At 55.2% G+C, this 21,698-nt stretch overlaps 1 protein-coding gene across 1 annotated transcript in view; it reads left to right on the forward strand.

Moving 5' to 3' along the window:
- LOC122895273 (katanin interacting protein) overlaps window positions 1-21,698 on the forward strand; it is a 173,421-nt gene that overhangs the window by 146,086 nt on the left and 5,637 nt on the right. The window contains exons 17-24 of the mRNA XM_044232558.1: window positions 2,169-2,894; window positions 3,693-3,898; window positions 6,241-6,319; window positions 11,424-11,601; window positions 16,020-16,185; window positions 18,860-19,017; window positions 20,343-20,407; window positions 21,277-21,387. Of these exons, the coding sequence (XP_044088493.1) occupies window positions 2,169-2,894; window positions 3,693-3,898; window positions 6,241-6,319; window positions 11,424-11,601; window positions 16,020-16,185; window positions 18,860-19,017; window positions 20,343-20,407; window positions 21,277-21,387 (1,689 nt within the window). The remainder of the gene's footprint in view (window positions 1-2,168; window positions 2,895-3,692; window positions 3,899-6,240; window positions 6,320-11,423; window positions 11,602-16,019; window positions 16,186-18,859; window positions 19,018-20,342; window positions 20,408-21,276; window positions 21,388-21,698) is intronic.

A 21,698-nucleotide genomic window follows, 5' to 3' on the forward strand; every position in this document is an offset into this window, starting at 1 on the left:
ATGATCTTCATTCCCAGCTAATGGAGACAACAAGCCAGTTGGAGGAGTTGGTGACCAGTTCCCTTTCAGGCACACAGTGGGTATGTCTGCACCTTCGGAGGGGGCTTTGGAACTGGAAGGTGGTGGCTAGGAGAGAGAAGCCAGAACTTGACCTAGAAATTGGAGCAGCGCCTACCTGGCAGCCAGGAGCTGGCAGGGTGAGGTCAAAGAGGGAGGGTATTACTGAGAGAGGACCAGATGGGGTCAGGCAGAAGCTCAGGACAGGGCTCCGGCGTGGGGAGGCAGGCTGTCGCAGCCATGGAGAGAGCCCAGAAGTGCAAACACTCCTGAGCCGGCAGACAAGAGACTGTCCAATGGAAGAGCTTTGCCTGGGATGTCAAGCATGAGGACTGCGAAAAAGCTTGAGTACTCAGAGTCATCGTGTACTTGCAGAAAGTCAGCTCAGTGAAGGGTTGTGGGAATTACAGGGCTCTTAGGAAGGCAAGGGATGGAAAGCCGCCAGGGGTTTGACTTCAGGCATGGTGGCAACCAGGGGCTCACATGATATCATCAGGACTCTCTGTCCCCATCTCTCGGCCCACATTCCCTGTGTTGGCTTCATTGTCAGGCAGGCTCCCCATCAAGTGCAGCAAATCGACCACCTGCACTGCACACCCCCGTCCAACGTCCTGCCACCTGGAGGCGCCAATCGAAACAGCCCCTCCTCTGTAATTCCTTTCCCAGCCTGGAAGGATGCTGTCAGCACTTGCTTAATCTGGATGGTGGGGGTGGGGGGTGATCCCCAAAAGAAGATCAGGAGAAGAGCAGGTGGGGCTTGGGTGGGCCAAACCAGTAACTCCACAATGGGGCCCCAGGTGGCAGGTGTTCAGGGAGGGTGGAAGCGAGGAGGGCACGGGGGCTGCAGCCAAGGGAGGGAGGAAATCGGGTGCAGCTAGAGGAAGCCACGAGATCAGGCCCGGCTTCCTTTTTTCTTTCCGGTAGGAGAGATTTATGCGTGTCTGTAGGTGGAGAGAGGGCAAGGTGCCAGCGGGGAAGGGGTAACGGAGGGTTCTGGAGAGAGAGGGTAATTGATGGAACCAGGTCCCCCAGGAGACAGGCGGAAAACGGAGTGTGGGGCACAGTCCAATATGAAAGGAGGAAAAACAGAATGTCAGTGTCATCAGCTGCTGAATGACCCTCACGTGGCAGTTGGCCATGGCATGGCTGTGAGGACAGGCCACTGTGGGGGCGCCCGCTGGGGCTTTACTCTTCTACAAGGAGAAGACCGTGGCCTTTAGAGCCTGAGGGCCAGGCCTGCACTGTCCATGTGCTGGGGACGCAGGCTTCCGTTCTCGAAGCCAGCCTAGCCATGCATAGGGGTACACTCTGACCTGTGTCGTCGGTGTCCCTTACAGCACTTCGCCTGATTATAAAATAATACATCAGGAGAACTCAGAAGATCAGGGGACCAACAAGAAGCTGGAAGTGTTTTCTCTCCACTACCCAGAGAGGAGTGTATTAACACGTCGGCGCACACAGCCCCGGGCCAGGCTCTGCCGCAGCCCAGAGAGCGCTGCGTAGCGGGCTTTTTTCCCATCCCACGTTTTCACGAGCGTTCCACCTGCCGTTAGACAGCCTTTGAAAACCCAGTCCGAGTCACATGATGCGAAGCCCCCTAGCCGCCCTGCTGGCTGCTGACTCAGGCATCGCCCCCTCCACCCCTCCTGCACCCCCACCCGTCCTGTGAATCTCTGACATGCAGAATGGCTTCCTGCCAAGGTCCTCAGACAACAAAAAGGTCTGCCCTTGGCTTGCATGGGGGGGTGTCTCCCTCTCAGAATATCCAAGGTATATTGAAAACTGCTTTGCTTTTGCAAAACAACCAGATTCTAGACTTGGGTAGCCGTCATCGATTTTTTTTTTTACCAACCTGAATGTTGGCGTGTGACAGGTGGTCCCAACGGTCCCCAGGCAGGGCAGACGATTAACACCCTGGTCCCACCTGTCCAAGGCCCATGGGGCCTCCAGGCATTGTGAGAGAGCCAAGAGCAACCACCCTGATTTCTAGAATGTCCCCCTTAGAGCGACCCTCACCTAGCCGAGAGCCCCCCCAGTTGGGACCATCCATAAAGGTTCCCTGCTTGCACACGGGCCACTAATGGGGCTTCACCTGTCCTGTGTTCTTCCAGAAGACACCTGGTCCACCAAGACGCCGCCGCGGTCCCGGTGGTGCAGCGAGCAGGAGCATTTGCTGCACGAGTCCTGGGACTCCCTCAGCGCCTTCGACCGCTCCCACCGCGGACGCATCTCCAACATGGAACTGCAGGGGGACATCCTGGACGAGTTTCTGCGGCAGCAGAAGGATGGCCGCCGCGGTGACCAGCTGCCCCCGGGGGAGGAGGAGAAGCCGGAGCCAAGGAGAGGGCTGGACGACAGCTCCGCAGAGGTGGACGATGGCAGCGACTTCGAAATCCCCGTCTTGCCTTACGGACGGCGCCTGGTCATTGAAATCAAGTCGACGTGGGGGGACAGGCATTATGTCGGCCTTAACGGAATAGAAATATTCAGTTCCGAGGGGGAGCCGGTGCAGATCGCGAACATCCGTGCGGACCCCCCCGACATCAATGTTTTACCAGCTTACGGGAAAGACCCCCGCGTGGTCACCAACCTCATCGACGGGGTGAACAGGACCCAGGATGACATGCACGTCTGGCTGGCCCCTTTCACCCCGGGCAAGCCCCACTCCATCTCCATAGACTTCGTGCATCCTTGCCAAGTCGCCCTGATCCGGATTTGGAACTACAATAAATCTCGGATACATTCCTTCCGTGGCGTGAAGGACATCACCATGCTGTTAGACGCACAGTGCATCTTTAAAGGAGAAATCGCCAAGGCCTCGGGGACCCTGACGGGAGGTAGAGTATGTCCATAAGAATGTCCTGGAAGCCCCTACCTGCTACCCGCTGAGGCTCTGAGGAGAAACTAGCCGGTGACAGATGGGTCTCTCCTCTTCCTGGGCCTGGCTCACTCCTCGCTTTTTGCAGCGTGGGGGGTGCACGAGCTGACCTCATTTACACCCCTCCCCTGGGCCCCGGCCTTACTCAGCTTCCCTAGCACCTGAGTCGGAGAAGGGGGAATTCTTCTGCAGCGAGTTCTTGAGGGGGTGCTCCCAGGAGAGCCTGTGGTGCAAGGAGGGAGACAGGATAGGAACCGGGAGACGGCGGGCAAGGATAGTGGTTGGGGGAGGCTGAGTCTCACCCTGATCCCAAAGGGAGCTCTGGAGCATAAGTTGCAGGATCTGTCCTGCCTTAAGGCAGAGCAGCAGGGCTCCCCGGGTTGGGGGTGTAACTCCCACGCCCTTCCAGGCAAGCCTCCAGCCCCCAAAAAGGGATCAGCAGGCACCTGGGTGGGGCCCCAACAGCATCTGCTAAGTCGCCTCCCCCACACCTAAGAAGCATCTCTCATTTCCCGACGGATCACAATGACGCTCGCTACGTTAGATCCGTTCATTAGGTCTAAGTGGTTCCTCCGGCATATGAATTTCACTTGCAAGTGTGTGAATATTAACAAGGAAGGCTTCCTAACACAAATCAGGAGCTGTCCGGTGGGTGGGGATTTACAGCACAGAGATTGAAGGGTCTGGGTTCCTGCTGTCCAGACCACTGGGATTTGGGGCCAGGTGACTCTTCTTGTCTCTGTGGTATCCCATCCAGCACCAGAGCACTTTGGAGACACCATCTTATTCACAACCGATGAGGACATTCTGGAGGCCATATTCTGCTCAGATGAGACATTTGACGTGGACCCGGAGAGCCCCTACAGCTTGCAGAGCGAGGAGACGCCCAGGAGACCGAGCACCGCCGGCAGCGAGGGAGAAGACAGGCCCTACACCCAGGCCGGCCCGTGGGCTGAGGACCGGGTAGGACTGGCAGGGAGGGGAGCCCCCCCCAGAGAGATTTCTCCTCCTGACTCCGCGTGCAGCGGGCGGAATGAAGATGGATCGCCTTTAAGCTGTTGGTGCTACTGTTTTGACATTTCCCATTTTTCTACTTCATTTTTTGGTCCTCTATGTCATATTTCATTCTCTAATTATGTTTTATTTTTTTATTTTTTTTTTTAAGCAAAGTGAAGAAAGTATTCAAATTTTAATCAAAGCTAGGAGAAATCAGTTCTGCGTCGTCTCTGTAATTTAGAGGTTGGTAGTCTCGGGGGAATTTTTGCTTTGGGTTGTGTTTTGATCACTCACTGTTGTTTTTGATGGAGAGGACTAGAAATGCTTTGAATAGGCAGTCTTAGAATTAAAATAATGATCATCTCAGCCCTGGTTTCCCTTACACGTGTGGAGATCCAGGGGTGGAGCTCCATGTTGTCGCGTGAGAACTACCCTTGCAGGTAGAGACCGTCAATATCCCCGTTTAGGAAACCAAGGCTCAGACAGGTGAAGTGACTTGCCCAAGGACACACAGCGCTACCGCTGTGTGTAACCAGGCTAGAACTTGCATGCATGACTCCGAAGTGTGTGTTTTTAACTTGATAAAGCAATTTTACAAAAAAAATATTTATTTATTTGGGAGAGAGAGAGCGAGAGAGAACATGAGATGGGAGAAGGTCAGAGGGAGAAGCGGACGCCCTGCGGAGCTGGGAGCCCGATGCGGGACCCTGGGATCATGACCTGAGCCGAAGGCAGAGGCTTTAACCCACTGAGCCACCCAGGCACCCAATAAAGCAATTTTTTAAGAACTAAAAGACGGCCCTTAGGGAAAGGACCCATCCAAGTGAAGGATCAGGAATCTGGAGACCCAGGGCCCCCGCCCTTGGATGGCCTTGAGGCCCTAAGGAGAAAGAGGAGATGGTTACAGAGGGTGTGGGAGGGGAGTGGGTACAGCTGGAAACCGAAGGACGGAAGGCAGGGCCTGGCAAGGTCATGAGGCTGTTGGGGTGCAGGTCCCCCGGTGTTCACTGGGGGGTGAGAGCCCATAGGGGCCTGGCAGGGTATTGTGCAAGACTGAGGGGTTACTGAGCTCCCTGCTTCTCAGAACACCCAGGAGTTGCTAGTTCATGTTGATAGTTGTCCTGATTTTTCTCGAGAGAAGCCAGAATTCTGGGTTTTTGTGGGAAATGTCCCAATTAAAAACTGCTGGCAACTAAGCGGGAAAGCTCTCAAACCTTCTGTGAGCCCCAGCATGTCTGTGGTCTGGACTGGATCCATGGGTGTCCAGTCAGGAGCTGACCTTGAAGCCTTTCATGTGCCCAGCCCTTTCCAAATGCTTCTAATGGTCTCTGATCGCGTCTAGCCTGTGAGGGACAGGGAGGAATCCTTCATTCTGTCTCTGAGACAGGGAACCCAAGTTCTCTGGGAGGCTAGTGGCTCACCCCTAGAAAGTGACAGGGCTGGACCTGCATCCTACCTGTCTGGGTACGCAGCTCAGCGCACCCACCAGGGAGAGACCCCGAAGGCTCTGGGAAGGCAAGGAGGCAGAAAAAGCAAGAGAAGGCATAGGGGTGCCAGGCAGCGGCCTCTCCCTGGTGACCCGAGGTTGCTCGGCATCGTGGATCCTCCTGGCAGGCCACCTTCCTCACCCTTCTCCCCACAGCTAGGCAAGGAAGGGCCTCAGGGGCCGGGCTGAGGGCACTGTTGTTCCTGGGACCGAAACACCATCCCCACCAAAACTCTTACATCCGAGCAACCACCTTCCCTTCCTTTCACTTCTTAGCTTCCTCGTCTGCGACGTAGTAAAGGCCCTTTTGTCCCAGCTTACAGTGTAGGGGTCTAATGAGCCAAATGTATACAGTGCCGTGTGCCTGCCCAGGCTGACTGCCTCTGGATCAGGGCTGCGTCATCCTGGCTTCCCACACCAGTTGGGTTGAGAGCCACTCTCTGCGGTTGAATTTTTCCCCCTTCCTTCCTTCCCTCCATCCCTCCCCTGACCCTTCTCCTTCCCTCCTTCTTCCAGCTCCCTAGGTACGCATCTGTTGGGTCCTTCCCTGTTCCAGAAAATCTGATCACCTTAGCTGGTGGTGTCAGACTCCTCCCCTACCCGTAAGAGTGGCTGGCGGGAACTCAGACAAGAACGGGGGGTTTCTGGGTCTGCCCGTGTTACCCATCCTGGAGTTTCCACAGTGGCAGACAATGCAAGAAAAGACACAAGGGGTTACCTGGGGCTCTGGGTGCATAAAGCATTGGGGAGAGTGGCCAACCAGCTGTGCGGGTATCACTAAAATCACCTCCTTTCCCTCTGCCCCTCCCCAACCCACACACAGGTCCTGGAGCTTGAGCTGCCATCCCTTCCGCCTGCCCCCGAAGTAACCACACCAGAGCCAGGCATCTACCACGGGATCTGTGAGTATCCTCTCTGGGGACAGTGTCCAGGGGCAGGAGGACCATCTGGGGCCAGGGGGAGTCATGGCCCACTTGGGGCAGGCATTTCCTTGGACAGTTGGGCAGGTTGTACATTGTACAGAGATGCCAAGCTGCAGGAGTAGTGGGGGCTGACACAGCCCTGACTGGGTCCACTGGCCCCGCCAGGTCCGTATCGCTTCAGAGGAGGGCTGCCTCTCTGCAGTAGCCTTTCCAGAAGGGCACTCAAACTCAGGCACGTGCGCAAGGAAAACGGGCCTCTTCCCTGTTCCAGGTGGGGCGGGGGTGGCAGGAAGCCTTGCCCAGGGTGCTGGGTCTTCTGAGAAGACAGAAATCTGGATATTTATGTGAAACCTCCAAATTTTTAAGTGTTGGTGACTAATTTTGTAATATTTTAAAACACCCTATGAGCCAAACAAAACACGTATGTTCAGCCAGCCCACTGCCAGTTTGTGGCCTCTTAGCAGATCCCATCTGGGCTTCACTGATTCCGTTCCCTCTTCTTTTCCCTGCTGACCCTTCCAGCCAGGTCCTCCCTCCCTCCCTGCGCCGGCCCGCCAGCACCTGCGCTGTGTCCTGGGGCATCTTTGGGTCAGAGGTCCTGGCTCACTGATCTCCCTCCCCTTCCTTGTTAAGGAGACTCTGTCACCCTCTCTTTGCAGTCATACCAGCTGGAGTCCCCTGGGGCGTGCTCTTGAGGGAGGGTGGCAAGTGGGCTGGGCAGAGGGAGGGATTGGGCCTCGTGAGTCCTCTCAAGGCCTCTGCCAGCTCTGGAGCTGCAAAGATCCCTTGGAGAGGTCTTGAGTGAGGGGCCCAGGCCTTTCTACGCCTGTATCTACATGTCTCGGCTTGTGGCTGTGCCTAGGAGGGGCAAGGCCAAGGGGCAAGGCCAAGGGCGGCTGGAGGAATGAGCCCTTCGGTTCCGGGGAGGGGGGCGTGGGACCCGGGCAGTGCCCACAGCATCCTTCACACCCCCTCTGGAGGCCTCGCTATCACCTACCTCCTCCTCAGGAAGCCCGCCCATGTAGCAAGGACCATCTCTCCCTCCCTCACTGCACGAAGACAGTTTCCCTCTTAGAAGAGGGAAGATGCTGCCTTTGAAGCCTCCGGCTCCTTACCTTCCAGAACACTCACTTTCTCTCAGTGACGCCGAGACTGCCGCAGAATTGCTAGAACTAGCCTCGGGCAGGAAGGGCCCGGAGTGGGGCTTGGTTTCATCTCCCGCGCACACACCGTACTGAGGCTTCCCCTGCCCTGTCTCCCCGACCACTCAGCTCTTACTCCGTCCAGCGGTGCAAATGACGTCATCAGGCCTTGGTGGCTCCCTCCCGCCCTCTGCCCTGTCTCTCTCTCTCTCTCCCTCCTTTCCTCCCGTTGGGACCCCGTCCGCGCAAGAACTCCTGTTCCCACTGAGGCCAACAGTGGGCGGGGAGTCGGGTCTCCGGGTCCTGGCTTGGATCATGTGCCCATCCATAAACCAATCACCGTGGCTCCCCGTGGCGGGGGCGGGGGCAGAGGTGAGATGCTGAACACGGATTGGCCAGCCTGGGTCAGAGCCCATCACCAGAGTCCCAGGCGAGGGGTCAGCGCCCCCCACTACCGCCGTCACGCTCTTGCTGGGGGTGTGAGTGCCCCAGTCAGGGAGGAAAGGGAGGAAGGAAGGTTGGCCCGGAAGCAGCCACTGTCCCCTTCATCTGATGATTTCCCCAAAGATGCTGTCTGTAAATGTCCTTCCTGCTGAACCGGCTTCTGACCTTTCTCAGCAATGTATTCCAGTCCCTTCGGGAGTGAAGGCCAGGAGCAGAGCCCATAGCCCCTTTGGCTGTAAGGAACCCGCGGTGTCTCTGCGTCTCTACTCAGTATTAAGACGAACCTCCTGACTGAGCCTCTCTCTACTTTTGGACGCGTGTGATTTCCGAATCGCTCTTCTCTGAACCTTTTTGTTCCCCTGTCCCACCCCCCCAACGTCTCTAAATTCCTAAACCCACTTCACCAGCCTGTGCAAATGGAGAGCACTTTGATAACGTGACCCGGGGGGAATGCGCCGGGGTTGGTAAATATGGCCAATCCTATTAATGTTTTGAAAGGGGATATATGACTTGCTAATTTGCAGATGACACTAATTTTGGGCGTTTTGCAAATATCAGCAGTGATGAATAGGAAAGTAGCTGAGAGATTTGAAACGTGGGAGAGAAATAACAAAATTAATTTCCATTTATATAAATACTAATTGATACACCAGAGGAAAATGAATATGGAACGTGAATATTAGCTCAAACAGGAGAGCGGGTGCTTTTGGAGCAACCCCAAATTAGATGTCCTTGCGGCTCCGTGTGCCAGACCAGCAAAGGGACAGCTGGGGAGAGGCTGGTGGGGGGAGGGGGGCGCTCCTGTTTTCCCCCCGGAGGAGGTGACATTTCTCCCTCCTCCAACTCCGTGCACTCTGCCTCTTGGGATTGGTACCCACAGCCACTCTGTCGCCTGGGTCAGAAACGTCGTCTCCTTCTCTCACTCCTGTACAAGCCACTGAACATCCCGGCGGTGCCGTCATCAAAACAGGTCCTGCCTCTGGCCACTTCCCTCCGTTTTCAGAAGGGCCACCCTTGTCCAGCGTACCTTATATCACAGCAGCCCCCTCCCTGGTCTCCCTGGAGAGCCCAACCCCCGACCCAAGTGAGGGGATCGAGTCAGCCCCCTTCTTCAAAGTCTAACCCTCCAGAGGCTCCCCACCGCGGAGAGAAGAAAATCCGGACTTCATGGCGTGATCTAGGATGTATCCAGCCCTTCCGACCTCATTTTCCTCCACTGCCGTCCCTCGGTCACTCAGTTATTTGTTCCCATCCCAGAGCCTGTGCCCTTGCCGTCCTCTCAGCCTGGAATGTTCTTCCAGGAATACTGAGAAACGGCAGCCTCCTGCTCATCACCCGGGCCTCAGCTCCCATGCTACCCCCTCAGAGATGCCCTCCCTGACCACTCCTGCTACTCCCTCAGTCACTCCCTACCCATGCCTTCTTGTCTTCATGGCATTCGTTACTCTCTGGAACGATCCTTTGTCTATTATGGGCTGATTGTCTGTCTTCTCAGTGGTATCTCCCAGAGATATTCTGCTCTGTGTTGACCCGGGGATCTCCAGGTCCAAGGACAGGGCTTTGTACATAATAGATGATCAATAAATATTGGCCAGCCTGGGTCAGAGCTGGGGCAGGAAGCCTAGGAGGGGCAGGTCGGGAGGCTGTTGGCCGGGGTGGTGGGGAGACCGGGCACACCTGGCTCCTTCATGCGGTGGGACCCCCAAGTGTGGCGAGGTGCACCTGTGCGCTTTCCGTCCTCTGCCCTCGCCACCTCTGCTGCTCTCCCATTGGCCAAAGCATGTCACGTGGCCCAGACTGAGGGCGTCTTCTCAGCCGCCTCAGTGAGGGCGTGGACATACGGGCTCCGCTTCTGGATGGGAGGAGTGGCAGAGTCACGTTGTAAAGAGTTTGTGGTCATTTTGCATGCCGTTGCGGTGGTGAGAAGCTAGGGTGTGGCCCGGTACCATGCTGGTCCCACGTCCTTTCCACTGTCCCCAGGACGCTCTCCAGGACGCCTCAGCACCATGGAGAGCAGAAGGATCGGAGGCTGCGTTACAAAACGTATGTGGGAAATGACAGGCATCTAGGAGAGGAAGCCGAGCTCCAGGAAGACTGGGCGGCTTGGCCTCCCTGGGCTTTTGCCTCCGCTCCTGAGCTCAAGGAGGTGGAGGCTATGTGACTTCCAGGTGGCCTTCTGTGAAAGTTGCCTAGGAGGTGAATCTTCTGAACACAAGCCCCCAGGAGGGTGCTGAAAGAGGCTCCACATTCTCCCAGGGTGGAGAGTTCAGTGGGCTTGGTCCTGCTCTAATGGGACACCAGTAAGGAGAGACAAGTTCTAGCCAAGTATTGGACAGGCCCTGACCAAGGGCTTCATTCCGTTTGAGCTCTCCGGGCAAATGGATGACTCGCCTGGACCATATTGCCTCAGGACCACAGAGGGTCACTTCTAGATGGGTTCTGATGGAACAGGGGTCAGGCAAGGGCAAAAAGATGGGGTTATCATGTCTAAAATGTCCATTTCTGACGTCCTGTATCGACATCGCTGCCCACGTGCAGTTCCTTATTTAAACATTCCACCTGGGCTGAGCTCCTGCTGTGCGTCAGGCACTGTGCCAGGCTTTGGGGACACAAAGGTCTAGCAGATCAGTTAGAGTTTCTGCCCTCAGGGAGCTCGCCTCTGGCGGGGCAAACGAATGTTTACCAAACGGTCACAAGATCACGCTGGTGACCAGGGCATGGAAGTTGGTGGCAGGCTGTGGGTGGAGGTTTGATGTGGTCAGAGAAGTCAGAAGGGCTTCCCTCGGGAAGTGAGCTGGGATCGGAAGGGTGAGCACAACGAGGCCATGTGAGTTCCGGTGGGAATAGCGTGGGCAAAGGCCCTGTTGACAGGAGAGAGGGATGGAAATAGGAATGACTGAAAGACTGTCTGGGCGGAGCCGTGCCCCGTGGCAAGAGGAGGTCAGACAAGTAGGTGAAGCCAGATGGACAAGGCCTGCTGGCCAAGCGGCACGGGGAGCCTCGCTCGGGTGTGAAGCAGCCGGCTGGGGCAATGCACTAGATGCAGGAGAAAGGATCCAGTGCTGGGTGCAGGTTGGTTTGTTTGTTTTTTAAGGTTGTATTTATCTGAGAGAAACAGAGGGGAAAAGTGAGCAGGGAGAGGGGCAGAGGGAGAGCGAGAAGCTGACTCCCCGCTGAGCAGGGAGCCCAACGCAGGGCTCTATCCCAGCACCCTGAGATCATGACCTGAGCCGAAAGCCGGCGCTTCACGGACTGAGACACCCAGGCACCTCTCCCCCCATGTGCAGGTTTAAACAACACTGGCCCATGTGTCCTGCAGACATTTCCAGAACATCAGCAGTGTCCCGGGCCCAAGGGTCCCTAAGAGAAAAGGTAGAGAGCCTGCCCCGAAGGCACTTTGATCTGAGTCGGGGTTTTCAAGTTGGTAGAACACAGAGGCCGAAGGTAACTCCTTTCCCGTCTCCACAGCCTCTGATGTTCACTCTTCTTCCTTACAGGCCTCCAGCTGAATTTCACTGCCTCCTGGGGAGACCCGCACTACCTGGGGCTCACGGGCCTGGAAGTGGTGGGCAAGGATGGCCAGGCACTGCCCATCAGCCTGCACCAGATCTCTGCCTCTCCCAGAGACCTAAATGACCTCCCCGAGTACACCGATGACTCCCGGACCCTGGACAAGTAAGTGTCTGTAAGAAGCCACCTGCGGACACCCTCAGAACCGTCGCCTCCCAGCGAGAGCAGCAGGACGCTTCAGCCCCTGAGAGGGGGCGCCGCTCAGGCTCTGGGACTCCAGAATCCAATCTCAAATAGTGATTCCCCATTCTGCCCTCCCCAGCCACCCCGTGAGGTCTGTGGTCTTCCCATTTTATTCACTGATATGTTTTTAAGTAGGCTCCACCCACAGCGTGAAGCCCAACTCGAGGCTTGAACTCACAACCCTGAGACCAACCCCTGAGCTGAGCTCAAGAGTCAGACAATTTAGTGACTCTGCCCCCTCCGGTGTCCCCTGTGACTTCTCATTTTAGAGTCAAGGAAAACCAAGGCTTGGGAAAGGGAGGTGACCCTCCCACCCCCAAGGGCCCCACGGCCAGAGGCAGGCAGGGTTCTCTTGCTCCCAGACACAGCCGTGCTTTGTGTGTTCTCCACCATGCTCAGTGTAGGGCCTGGAACGCCAGCTCTGCACCTGACCATGAGCATCTCCACTCCGGGGGCTGAAAGCTTGCCATTGCTCGAGGTTGGAGGGGATGGCTATGGAAGTGTCCATGGGTGCTTTCCTCCGCTTCGGTCTGATTGTATCAGCCCAGACTGGGGCCAGTCAATTAGAAGACAAACCTGGGACAGGCACCGACCCCTGCTCAGGACAGCCGCCGGGCCTGCGCTCTGCCTGGAGTTGTAAACAGCAGGAGCCTGGAGGGGTCAGAAGGATGAGAGTTCCAATCCTGGCTCGGACCCTTGCCAGCTAGTAAGTTTCTTAACCTCTCCAACTACGATAGTAATGATAATAAAATTATAGTGCTATTCCTGGAGCCCTGACACTGGGGTACACTAAGAGCAGGTTACGTTAAACAGCCCTAAGAGGCTGTCCCCTTTACAAATGAAACTGAGCTACAGAGAGATTAAAAACTGGCCAGAAGTCACCCAGACCTGTTTTGAGGGTCAGAGTCATCTGAATGGATGTCTGTGGGAGACCGGTGCACGTAACCACTGACTTCCACTGTTTTCCCCTGCCTCACTTGCCTTATCAGTCGGAGGGGACAGTAAGTCCCCTGGCGGGAGGGCAGGGAGGGAATTGCTACACCACAGCTGCACTGCCAGCTTGGCCCAGAGCGCCTGCCGTCAATGGTAGACTCCTTCCTGCTTTCCCATCAGGGGCCCCTTAACCTCACGCCTGCTGTCCATGTCTGCTCATGAACCACTCAACACCCCAAAAGCAGATCACCCATATACTTAGGCATGGAGCCCGCTGGGTCAGCTCCCGCTGCAAAAGTGATCAGCACACAGCCGGCCCCACTTGTTCATCCACACCCACCCACTTCCCAAACCCCTCCACCCAGATGATGTGAGCACAGCAGCTCCCAAGCCTGACAGCCCTTCACCTTTACACGGTTTGGCGTGTAGCTCGAAACAATAAGGACTTTAAAGAGAACATGTCAGTACTGTTGTTACACTCAAAAAAGTTAATGGTGATTCCCTAAATTAGTAGACACCCAGCATGTTCCTATTTCCCTGAAAGTCTTCTTTTCATCTTCCTTTTTTAAGTTTGTTTCTTATATTGAGATCCAGAAAAGGCCTTGTGTTGTGATTGGTTGGCTTGAGGTCCAGATAAGGTCCATGTGTTGTGATTGGTTGGTTTGAGATCCAGATAAGGTCCATACATTGTGATTGGTTAGTTTGAGGTCCAGAAAAGGTCCAGACATTGTGATTGGTTGGCTTGAGGTCCAGATAAGGTCCGTACATTGTGATTGGTTGGTTTGAGGTCCAGATAAGATCCATACATTGTGATTGGTTAGTTTGAGGTCCAGAAAAGGTCCAGACATTGTGATTGGTTGGCTTGAGGTCCAGATAAGGTCCGTACATTGTGATTGGTTGGTTTGAGGTCCAGATAAGGTCCATACATTGTGACTGGTCGGTTTGAGATCTAGATAAGGCCCATATGCTATGATTCTTTGATAGATCTCTTACGCTTTTTATAACCTCCAGGTTCCCTTCCATCTTCTTCATTTTTTTGTTATGAATTATCTCTTAAAGAAATATTTGTTTGCCCTATAGAGTCTGGATTTTCCTGGTTGCATCTCCATGGTATTATCTAACCTGTTCCTCAGGCCCCTGTATGTCTTGTAAATTGTTCATTAGATCTGGCCATCTGATCAGATTGAGGTTTGACCACTGGGGCAAGATATGACATGGTGTGGGCGTCACCGCAACTTCCCTTCAGAACATATAGAGTGTCTGGTGGTGAAGCTTTTTGTGACGTTGGTGGTCAGTGCTCAGTGGCTACATCCACTTGGTTACAAGATGGTGGGGCGCTGAGCCTGTCATTCTTTTTTTCACCGATAAAGAAAATTTTTTCTTCCATTATTTGGTTACTCTGCAGTACAGTGCAAATAGGAAAGGCAGTCTACATGCTTGGTTCTTTCCCTTTATTTTTTAGTTTGCAAAAATCAAAAAATTGCTTCCCTAGCATACTTTAAAAGGTTTGCATTTGGTTACCATAAATCATGAATTTAAACAGACTGTGAAGGGTCTCAATTTATTGCAATTTTTATCTTACAGTTGCTTTTAGATACCAAGAGCGCTTGGATCCTTTTTTAAAATAGTAGTCTGTGACAGCTCTCCTGCTTTCTGATGTCACAAGACATTCCAGGCTCCCTTTGTATATTTCTTATCCCAGATGTGGAATCAGCCATTTTTCCTAAGAAGCCTTGGTTCCTTTTAGTGTGAAATGGTATTTAGAGACCATAATCAAGCCCCTAGAGATGCTCATTGTTACTGGATTGGTCACAGTTTCTAGGCTTTTCCGTGGACAGACCTGGGAAGTATCATGTAGATATTCTTAGCGGTGTTTGTAGGCACTTCCCTTCACTATCAGCTATAAACACTTTGACAACTCTCTCTACTTTCAGAATTGGGTAGCATTTTGGTATGGAGACAGCCCCATGTCTAGGACACAGGGGTAATTGCTTTTAGAAGGAAGTGGAAGGTTCTCCAGTGGACCTAATTCCACAAACACCTCCATTTTAAATTGCTGAATTTCCTCAGTTTTAAGATGCCAGCAATTGTAAGACACACCATCCATCAATTTAATAACAGCCTTTTAGAGAAAAAAAAGAAACATTACCTCCATGGATGAACACTTAGATTGTAAGATTTATTCCAAATCCTGAACTTAAAGATGTAGAAAGAAAAAATAAAGTTTATTTTTTAAATCTAGAAATTCCTCCTGGCACGGCAGCCTCAAAGTCACCTGGAAATTAGGAGGGAGTCAGGGGAAGGGTTATCCAAGAGGCTGAGAGCTGGGCCCCTCTGTTCCTGGGGTCTGGGCTGCGGTGTGCTGAGCAGTTCAGGGCAGTCCGTGGCGGGACAGCTTTGGGACAGACACAGGCCAAGTTGAGAAGGATGAGGCAGGTTGTTCAGAACAGGAGAACCAGAAACTGGCCAGGAGGATAGGAGTGCAATGCGGGCCAGGTGATGAGTTCGTCCAGAACAGTGGCGAAGAACACAAGGGTGCTGGGGCTCCCTCCTAAGGACGGGGAGGGTGCTTCCCTGCGCTGTCGAGACTGCATGGGTACAGCCAGACCAGCTCCCCACAGACACACCTCCCCCTTCTCGTGCTTTTCCCACACCAAGAGCTGCCAAGTTTGCTCTAGTGCCTTAGCATCTCTCTCACAGGGCACCAGAAGGAAGGAATCGAATTCTTCCAAAATGTACCATGGAGCCAATAGAGCATTTTATGGAAAGTTTGGAAAGTAGAGAAAAGCATCCACCTCCCATCCCCTCTGACACAAATGTGTTTTTCACTTCTTCATCGTCTCTCCTGGCCCCCGTCCTCATCTTCCAGCAGTAAAATCATTTTCCACTTCACTGCGTCGTCCTCACGGCTATCATATTAACAACTGTGCAGATTTACTTAACCCTTTGTTTTACTTAACCACTTGGGGGTTTTTTTGGTTGTTGGGTTTTTTTTTTTTCCTTTTATGCTAATATAAATAAGCAGCACTGTAATGAATATCTTTGTGCAGAGAGCCTTTCCCACAAATATTCCTTAAAGGAAAACAATTCCGGAAATGAGATGTCCAGGCTAGAAGGTCCTGAAAGATGACACCTGTCCCCCCTTTATTTTAACCCTGATGATCGCTTTGCCGCACTTTCAACAGCACCGACTGTTCAAAGACTCGATTTTCTCTGGTTTTACAGATGAGACATGGCCCCTCGGGGTGACTGTAATGAGTCCCACCTCCGCTTAACAAGCCCAACATGTCCAGGCTCGTACCAGGCAGGGTGCAGGGGGCTGTAAGCGGGTGTAGACCCCTCGCTCTGGTTTCTCCCCCAGGTCGTGGCTGAGCCCCACCTCACCGCTCCCTCCCCGCTATTTGCAGGTTAATCGACGGAGCCAACATCACCATGGAGGATGAGCATATGTGGCTGATCCCGTTCTCGCCTGGCCTGGACCACGTGGTCACGATCCGCTTCGACAGAGCCGAAAGCATCGCTGGCCTGCGCTTCTGGAACTACAATAAATCTCCCGAGGACACCTATCGCGGGGTAAGCTGGGGAATAGCAGCCGCGCTCAGTCCACTGTCAGGGAAACGGCGCCTTGATGAATGGCTGGCGTGGCTGCCGGAGAGGCGCATAAATCTTCCAGAACTTTCCAAATGGAGCTGGGGGGTTACAGCCAGGGAGAGAGCGCCTTGCTCTTTGTTCCTCCTGCAAATGTGGGCTCAAGACCCCAGGGCAGACTGGGGACATGGAAGCACTTTGTCTCTTCTGGAGGTTGGGGGGTTTTCAGCAGGCCCAGCCCCCAAACTGTAGTGGTGGGTTGGGGCTCTGGTGTTCATTGAGTACTTTGGGGGCCAGGCCCCGAGCTGCAGGCTCTGCACCCATTCTTTTCAGGGGCCCTCACTCCAGCTTCTGGGAAGCAGATGTATACTCTCTTTCGGAGTCTTAAAAACTGGGGTTCAGAACGGTACGTTCACCCATCCCAAGGTCACACAGCAAGAGCCCCAGTGCACATCTGCTGGGCTGGGAGCCCACACTCCAGTTCCATACCATGTTCTCCCGCTTCTGGGTGTGACAAAGCAGGCATCTTGCCACACTGTGGAAAGAGAACACCAGAAGTGCCCTTTGCATGGGCCCTTCTGTCCTTGTGACTATGGACTGTGATATGCTCGTCCCCTCCCCACTACAACCCGGAAGTAATGGTGACAATGTCCGCTAAGATAGAGCCGTGTCGTTAGGGCCCGCTCCAACCCCAGCCAGCCGTGTGACCTTTGGCGAGTGGCCTGCTTCCCCTGCATCGCCGTTTCCCCATCTGTAAAGTGAGGAGGATGAGGATAATAACCTGCCTTGGGAAGGTGGCCATCCTCCTGTGCACACGGACGTTAACAGAGCCAGGCCTCCATCCCGGGAGCCCCGGTGTGGCTCCCCACCATGCCTGTGCCACGTCATTTCTCTGTGGGCCCCGTAGAACCATGGGGGGTTGCCAGCGTGGAGTTGGTGGCCCCAGACGCTCACCTTCTGGGGCGACAGCCCCTCGGACTGTACAGATCCCCCTGGGCCGCGCTGGCGTCTCCCGGAGCGTGCTGTCAGAGCAGCACGTTGAGAAAGGCGGACAGATTGGCATTAAGAAAACATTCTCCGGGCTCAGCTCGTGCCTCTGGGCCCTTATCTTCCCTTGAGCAAATCGGTCCTTCCAGATAAGGCCCCGTGACCTGGATTTGCTGCCTGGAAATCTTGGGCCCAAAGCCCTGCTTCCAAGGCCTGGCCGCCATCCGCGTGGGCGAGCGGGTGACAAGTGGCCACCGTGGGAAGAAGGAGGCAGGGCGATGGGCAGAGTCTGGCGGGGGGTGGGGAGGATCCCAGAGCACGGGGGATGGAAACTCTGCGTCTCCCAGGAAAATGCCTCGGGCACCTGTGTCCCCCAAGGCCCTGTGGATGCCCTGGGGACGGGTCCCTGGCGTGTGGTTAGAGCCGGGCCTTGCACGTTGGAGATGGGCTTCAGATCCCTGCGGCAGGTCCTTGGGCAAATTGCTTAGCGTCTTCGGACTCCTGGTTTCCATGGCCGCAAGATGGAGGCAGTAACAGGAGCCCTGTCCGAGGGAATAAACAGGCGTGGGGGAGTCGGGCCCTTCCTAGAGGTGGGGTCGTCCTGGAGGGGACCTTGTGGGCCTCCGCTGTGACGCCCAGCTTCCAGCTAGCTCCACACCCAGCTGCAGAAGGACCTCCTCTTTGGAGGCGAGCCCGTGAAACCGCAGGAGTCCCGCTGATTGGTCTGGTCCGGTTCCATGTCCCTGGTCCAATCATACGGCCAGTGGGTGACAGTTCTGTTCGTCCGGTCCAGCCCTTGGGCCAGCGTCTGAACCCACCTGAGCAAAGCCTAGTGCAGAGGTGTAGGAACAGCCTTTTGGTCCCCATATCCAGCCATGCCTGAAGCCACTTACCCTATATTTTTCAGGCTTATGTGCCCCGTGACCGGCTGCCATGAGGGGGGCCCCCAAAACGCTGAAGGAATGAAAGGCTCAGGGGCACATTCGTTATCAGTGGGACCCAGGGCAGGGCTCTCCTTCACACAGAGGAGCCCTTCTGTGCCTCCCAAAGGTGAAAATCTACCAGTGTGGTCAGCAGTCGGGCCCACGTTGCTCACGGTGAAGATGTGGGGAGTCCCAATTCCAAAATGCGCGGTCAGAGGGAGAGTGCTGTCCTCCTGCCCCCTCTGCTTACCCACCACCACCACCACCCCGCCCCAGGGAAGCCACTCCAGACCCTGCCATTCGGGCTTTGAGATTTACTGGTAGATCCTGGCCTCTAGTTGGTGATATCCGCCCCAGGCCAGCGGAAGACCTTGGCCCAGATGAAGCCATTTGGCAGGTAAGCGCCTGTGACTCACCGGAACCCAAGGCAGATCTAGTTGGCCCAGCCAGGGTCTCCGCGGAGGGAGGCCTGAAACGTTGTACCACCTCAGGCGGCTGAGCCGGGCCACCATGGCCGGGGCCACACCTGCCTGTTCGCCTGTTGTCCGTCCAGCGCACAGCTCAGTACCTGGCACAGAGCGTGGCCCAGCCAGGTGGTCCTGGTCTGAGAGGAAGGCCAGACCACGGGATGTCCCAGGCCTGGGGGCTCCGTGAGGGCTCCCCGTCACACTCGGACGTCGGCCCACGCCACTGGCCCGCATGCTGGCTGGCTGCCCTTCTTCAAGCGCGTCTCTCCTTTTGTTTGCCAGGCCAAAATCGTCCACATCTCCCTGGATGGCCTGTGTGTCTCCCCTCCAGAGGGCTTCCTCATCCGGAAGGGGCCGGGCAACTGCCACTTTGATTTCGCTCAAGAAATTCTCTTTGTGGACTACCTGCATGTTCGCCAGCTGCCCCCGCCGGCCCGGAGGTGAGGGCTCGCAGCGTCAGGAGTGTCCCTCCCTGTCCTCCGGCTGCTGGCTGCACGCGTAGCTCTGAAGTCGCTACCTAAAGGTTTTGAAATGATGATCAAACGCGTCGCTTTTCAACCTGGCGGTTTTCTAATGCTCTGCCAGGCGTCCGCGGAAGCCCGTGGGATGAGCCCACCTTGTCTGGGGATGTTTGGGTTCCCCACAGTCTGGAGGGCTTCAGCTCTTTCAATGCTTCGTTGCACCTCCTGCTGGGAAAAGAGGCTCCAGCCTGCGTCCTGTTCCAGAAATGCCCACTGGCCAATTCGGGGAAGGGCCTTCTCTCTTGTTCCGAGTTCCTGGTTTAGAGAGATTCAAAGAGGAAATGAGAGCCTAACATTTCGTGGGTGCGCTGGTATTTCTTGGCCCGATCTCAGCTGCATTAAGGTTACAACAATTTGTAAATGCCACGTTCAGTTTACTCATTTAAACCCCTCCCCCGCCCCCATGTCCAAACGCCAGAGGCCAAGCTCACAAAACAAAATGAGTTTCCCTCCACCATGGCTGGGATCGCTTCTTGGACCAGTCACTGGGAACAGCCACTTAATTATAACAGTGCCCTTGAAATTGAAGAAAAACCAGCAAGGCCTGGAAGGTACTGACTGGCCCATGGACCAGGGAGAGAGGCACCAGGGAGGAGTGTGCAGAGGTTGAGAACTCTTCCTCCCAAGTGCTAGATGCGTTCAGATGCTTTGCGTTCATCCTTCAGAAAGTCCTTCCACCTGCCCTCTGAGGAAGGGATTATTATGCCCATTTTACAGATGCGGGCATTGAGGTCCCTGCTACTGAAGGCCCTTGCTCAGGCTCCCAAAGCAAAGACTGCAGGGTACGCCCCACCTTCCTGCCTCCTCTTCCTGCCGGCCTCCCATCCTGCCCCACGATCTAGCCCCTTTGGTGCTTTCCTACCACGGGGCCTTTGCTCTGGCTGCTCCTCTGTTTGGAAGGTTCAGCTGTGATGCTTTGTGTGGCTGCCTCCTTCTTAGCTCGGGTGCTGGCTCTCTGACCACCCCCTGGGGTAGTCTGCCCCAGCCCCGCACTCCCTCCCATCCGTCACCCCTGCACGGGTCTCACTCAGCCGTGGGCACAGCGTGCACTTGCCCTGTTCATGAAAGGGCCAGAGGGCTGGGTGGTAAAGAGCAGACTCCAGAACAGACAAGGTCAGTCCCCGCTGCCAGGGAGCCCCCCCACCCGCCACGTCCTCATACAGTGTGCAGCCAGGAGAATAACTGACCAGCCATCGAGGCCATTGAGATCTTATGCTTCCTGGTGCTGTTTTGTGTCTTTTTAGGCTTGACTCGCAAAGCCTGGGGCGGGCGACCATGGACTACGAGGCACCCCTGATGCCCTGCGGCTGTATCCTCCTCCTACCTGTGCGCGCATCCCGGGCCCTCGGGGTCCACGCCCGGAACCCCAGGAGAGGGCTCGGCCCTTGTGGTGGTGTTGGGGTTCCAGGCAGGCCGTGGCCACGGCCAAGGCGCTGGGGCGCCACGCCGGGAAACCCAGGGGAAGATGGAAGGCTTCCCGGGGCCTCGGGCTCACTGAGCACTGCTGGGGCGGGGGGCGGGGACATGGTTCCAGACCCCGCCCCCTGGTCAGCCAGCTGGCTGAGGTGTGGACTGAGGTTTCCAGAGGCAACACCCAGGACTCCAGCTGGGAGAGGCCAGAGAAGCTGGAGCTCTCCCCAGGGACTGAACTGGGGGCTGTCCTTGGAGGCGAGCCAGGGAGGAGATGAACATAGAAGTAAGGATAGCCCCAGTTTGCTGGATCCTTTCCTGGGCCTGGCACTGTCACAGTCCTCCCCCAGCCCAGTGCGGGGGGGCTGCGGGCATCCCCACTTCACAGCTGAGAACACAGAGGCCCAGAGAGGTTAAGGAACTTGTCCAAGTCCACAGAGCCGGGAAGGGGCCAGGCAGGTGAGTGAACACGAGCATCCTGGCTCTCCGGCAGCCTGTTCTCCTGGACACGGTGCCCGTGGCGGTGATAGAGCCCAGCTTTTAATTCTTAACACACGCACATACATAGTTTAAATTCAAGACAGTTGGATGCCACGTATATTCTGTTGGGCTTCAGTCTCCATGAGAGTGTAAAAAAAAAAAAAAAATGATGTTTTCCTTTTATTCATCTGTAGAAGCCCCCGAAAGTACAGCCCTATATTATCTTTGTCGCTGTTTTGCTTTGTTCTTGGAAAATTAAGCTTGTTTTTCCTTAATAACATCCCCTAGTCATTTTCCAGTTGCAACTCCTGACCAGCTGGGGTGATCCCTATTATATTGGTCTCACAGGCCTGGAGCTGTATGATGAACGGGGGGAAAAGATCCCTCTGTCGGAAAACAGTATCCTTTTGAGGCAGACGGGGACTCTACCCCAACAGAAGGGTGCACAGGAGGGTGCAGAGAAGGACAGGAAGTGTCCCTGTAGGAGCCAGACCCTGGGATAAAAACACCAGTGGGCTCTGCTCCAGGTCAGATGCTGACCCCTGGAAGGGTGGGCAGAGCCATGGGCAGCTCCCAGCCCCTGCCGAGGTGTCCATGGCAGGAGTCCATGCGACAGAGAGTCCTGCGGCCCAGGGATTTGGGAGAGGATAGCCAGATGCACCCTGTCCCGGAGAACTACAAGTACTTTGGCAAGTTCTAAAGGCTCTGGC

The sequence above is a fragment of the Neovison vison genome, chromosome 14 (genome assembly GCF_020171115.1).
Source record: "Neovison vison isolate M4711 chromosome 14, ASM_NN_V1, whole genome shotgun sequence".
Lineage (NCBI taxonomy): Eukaryota > Metazoa > Chordata > Mammalia > Carnivora > Mustelidae > Neogale > Neogale vison.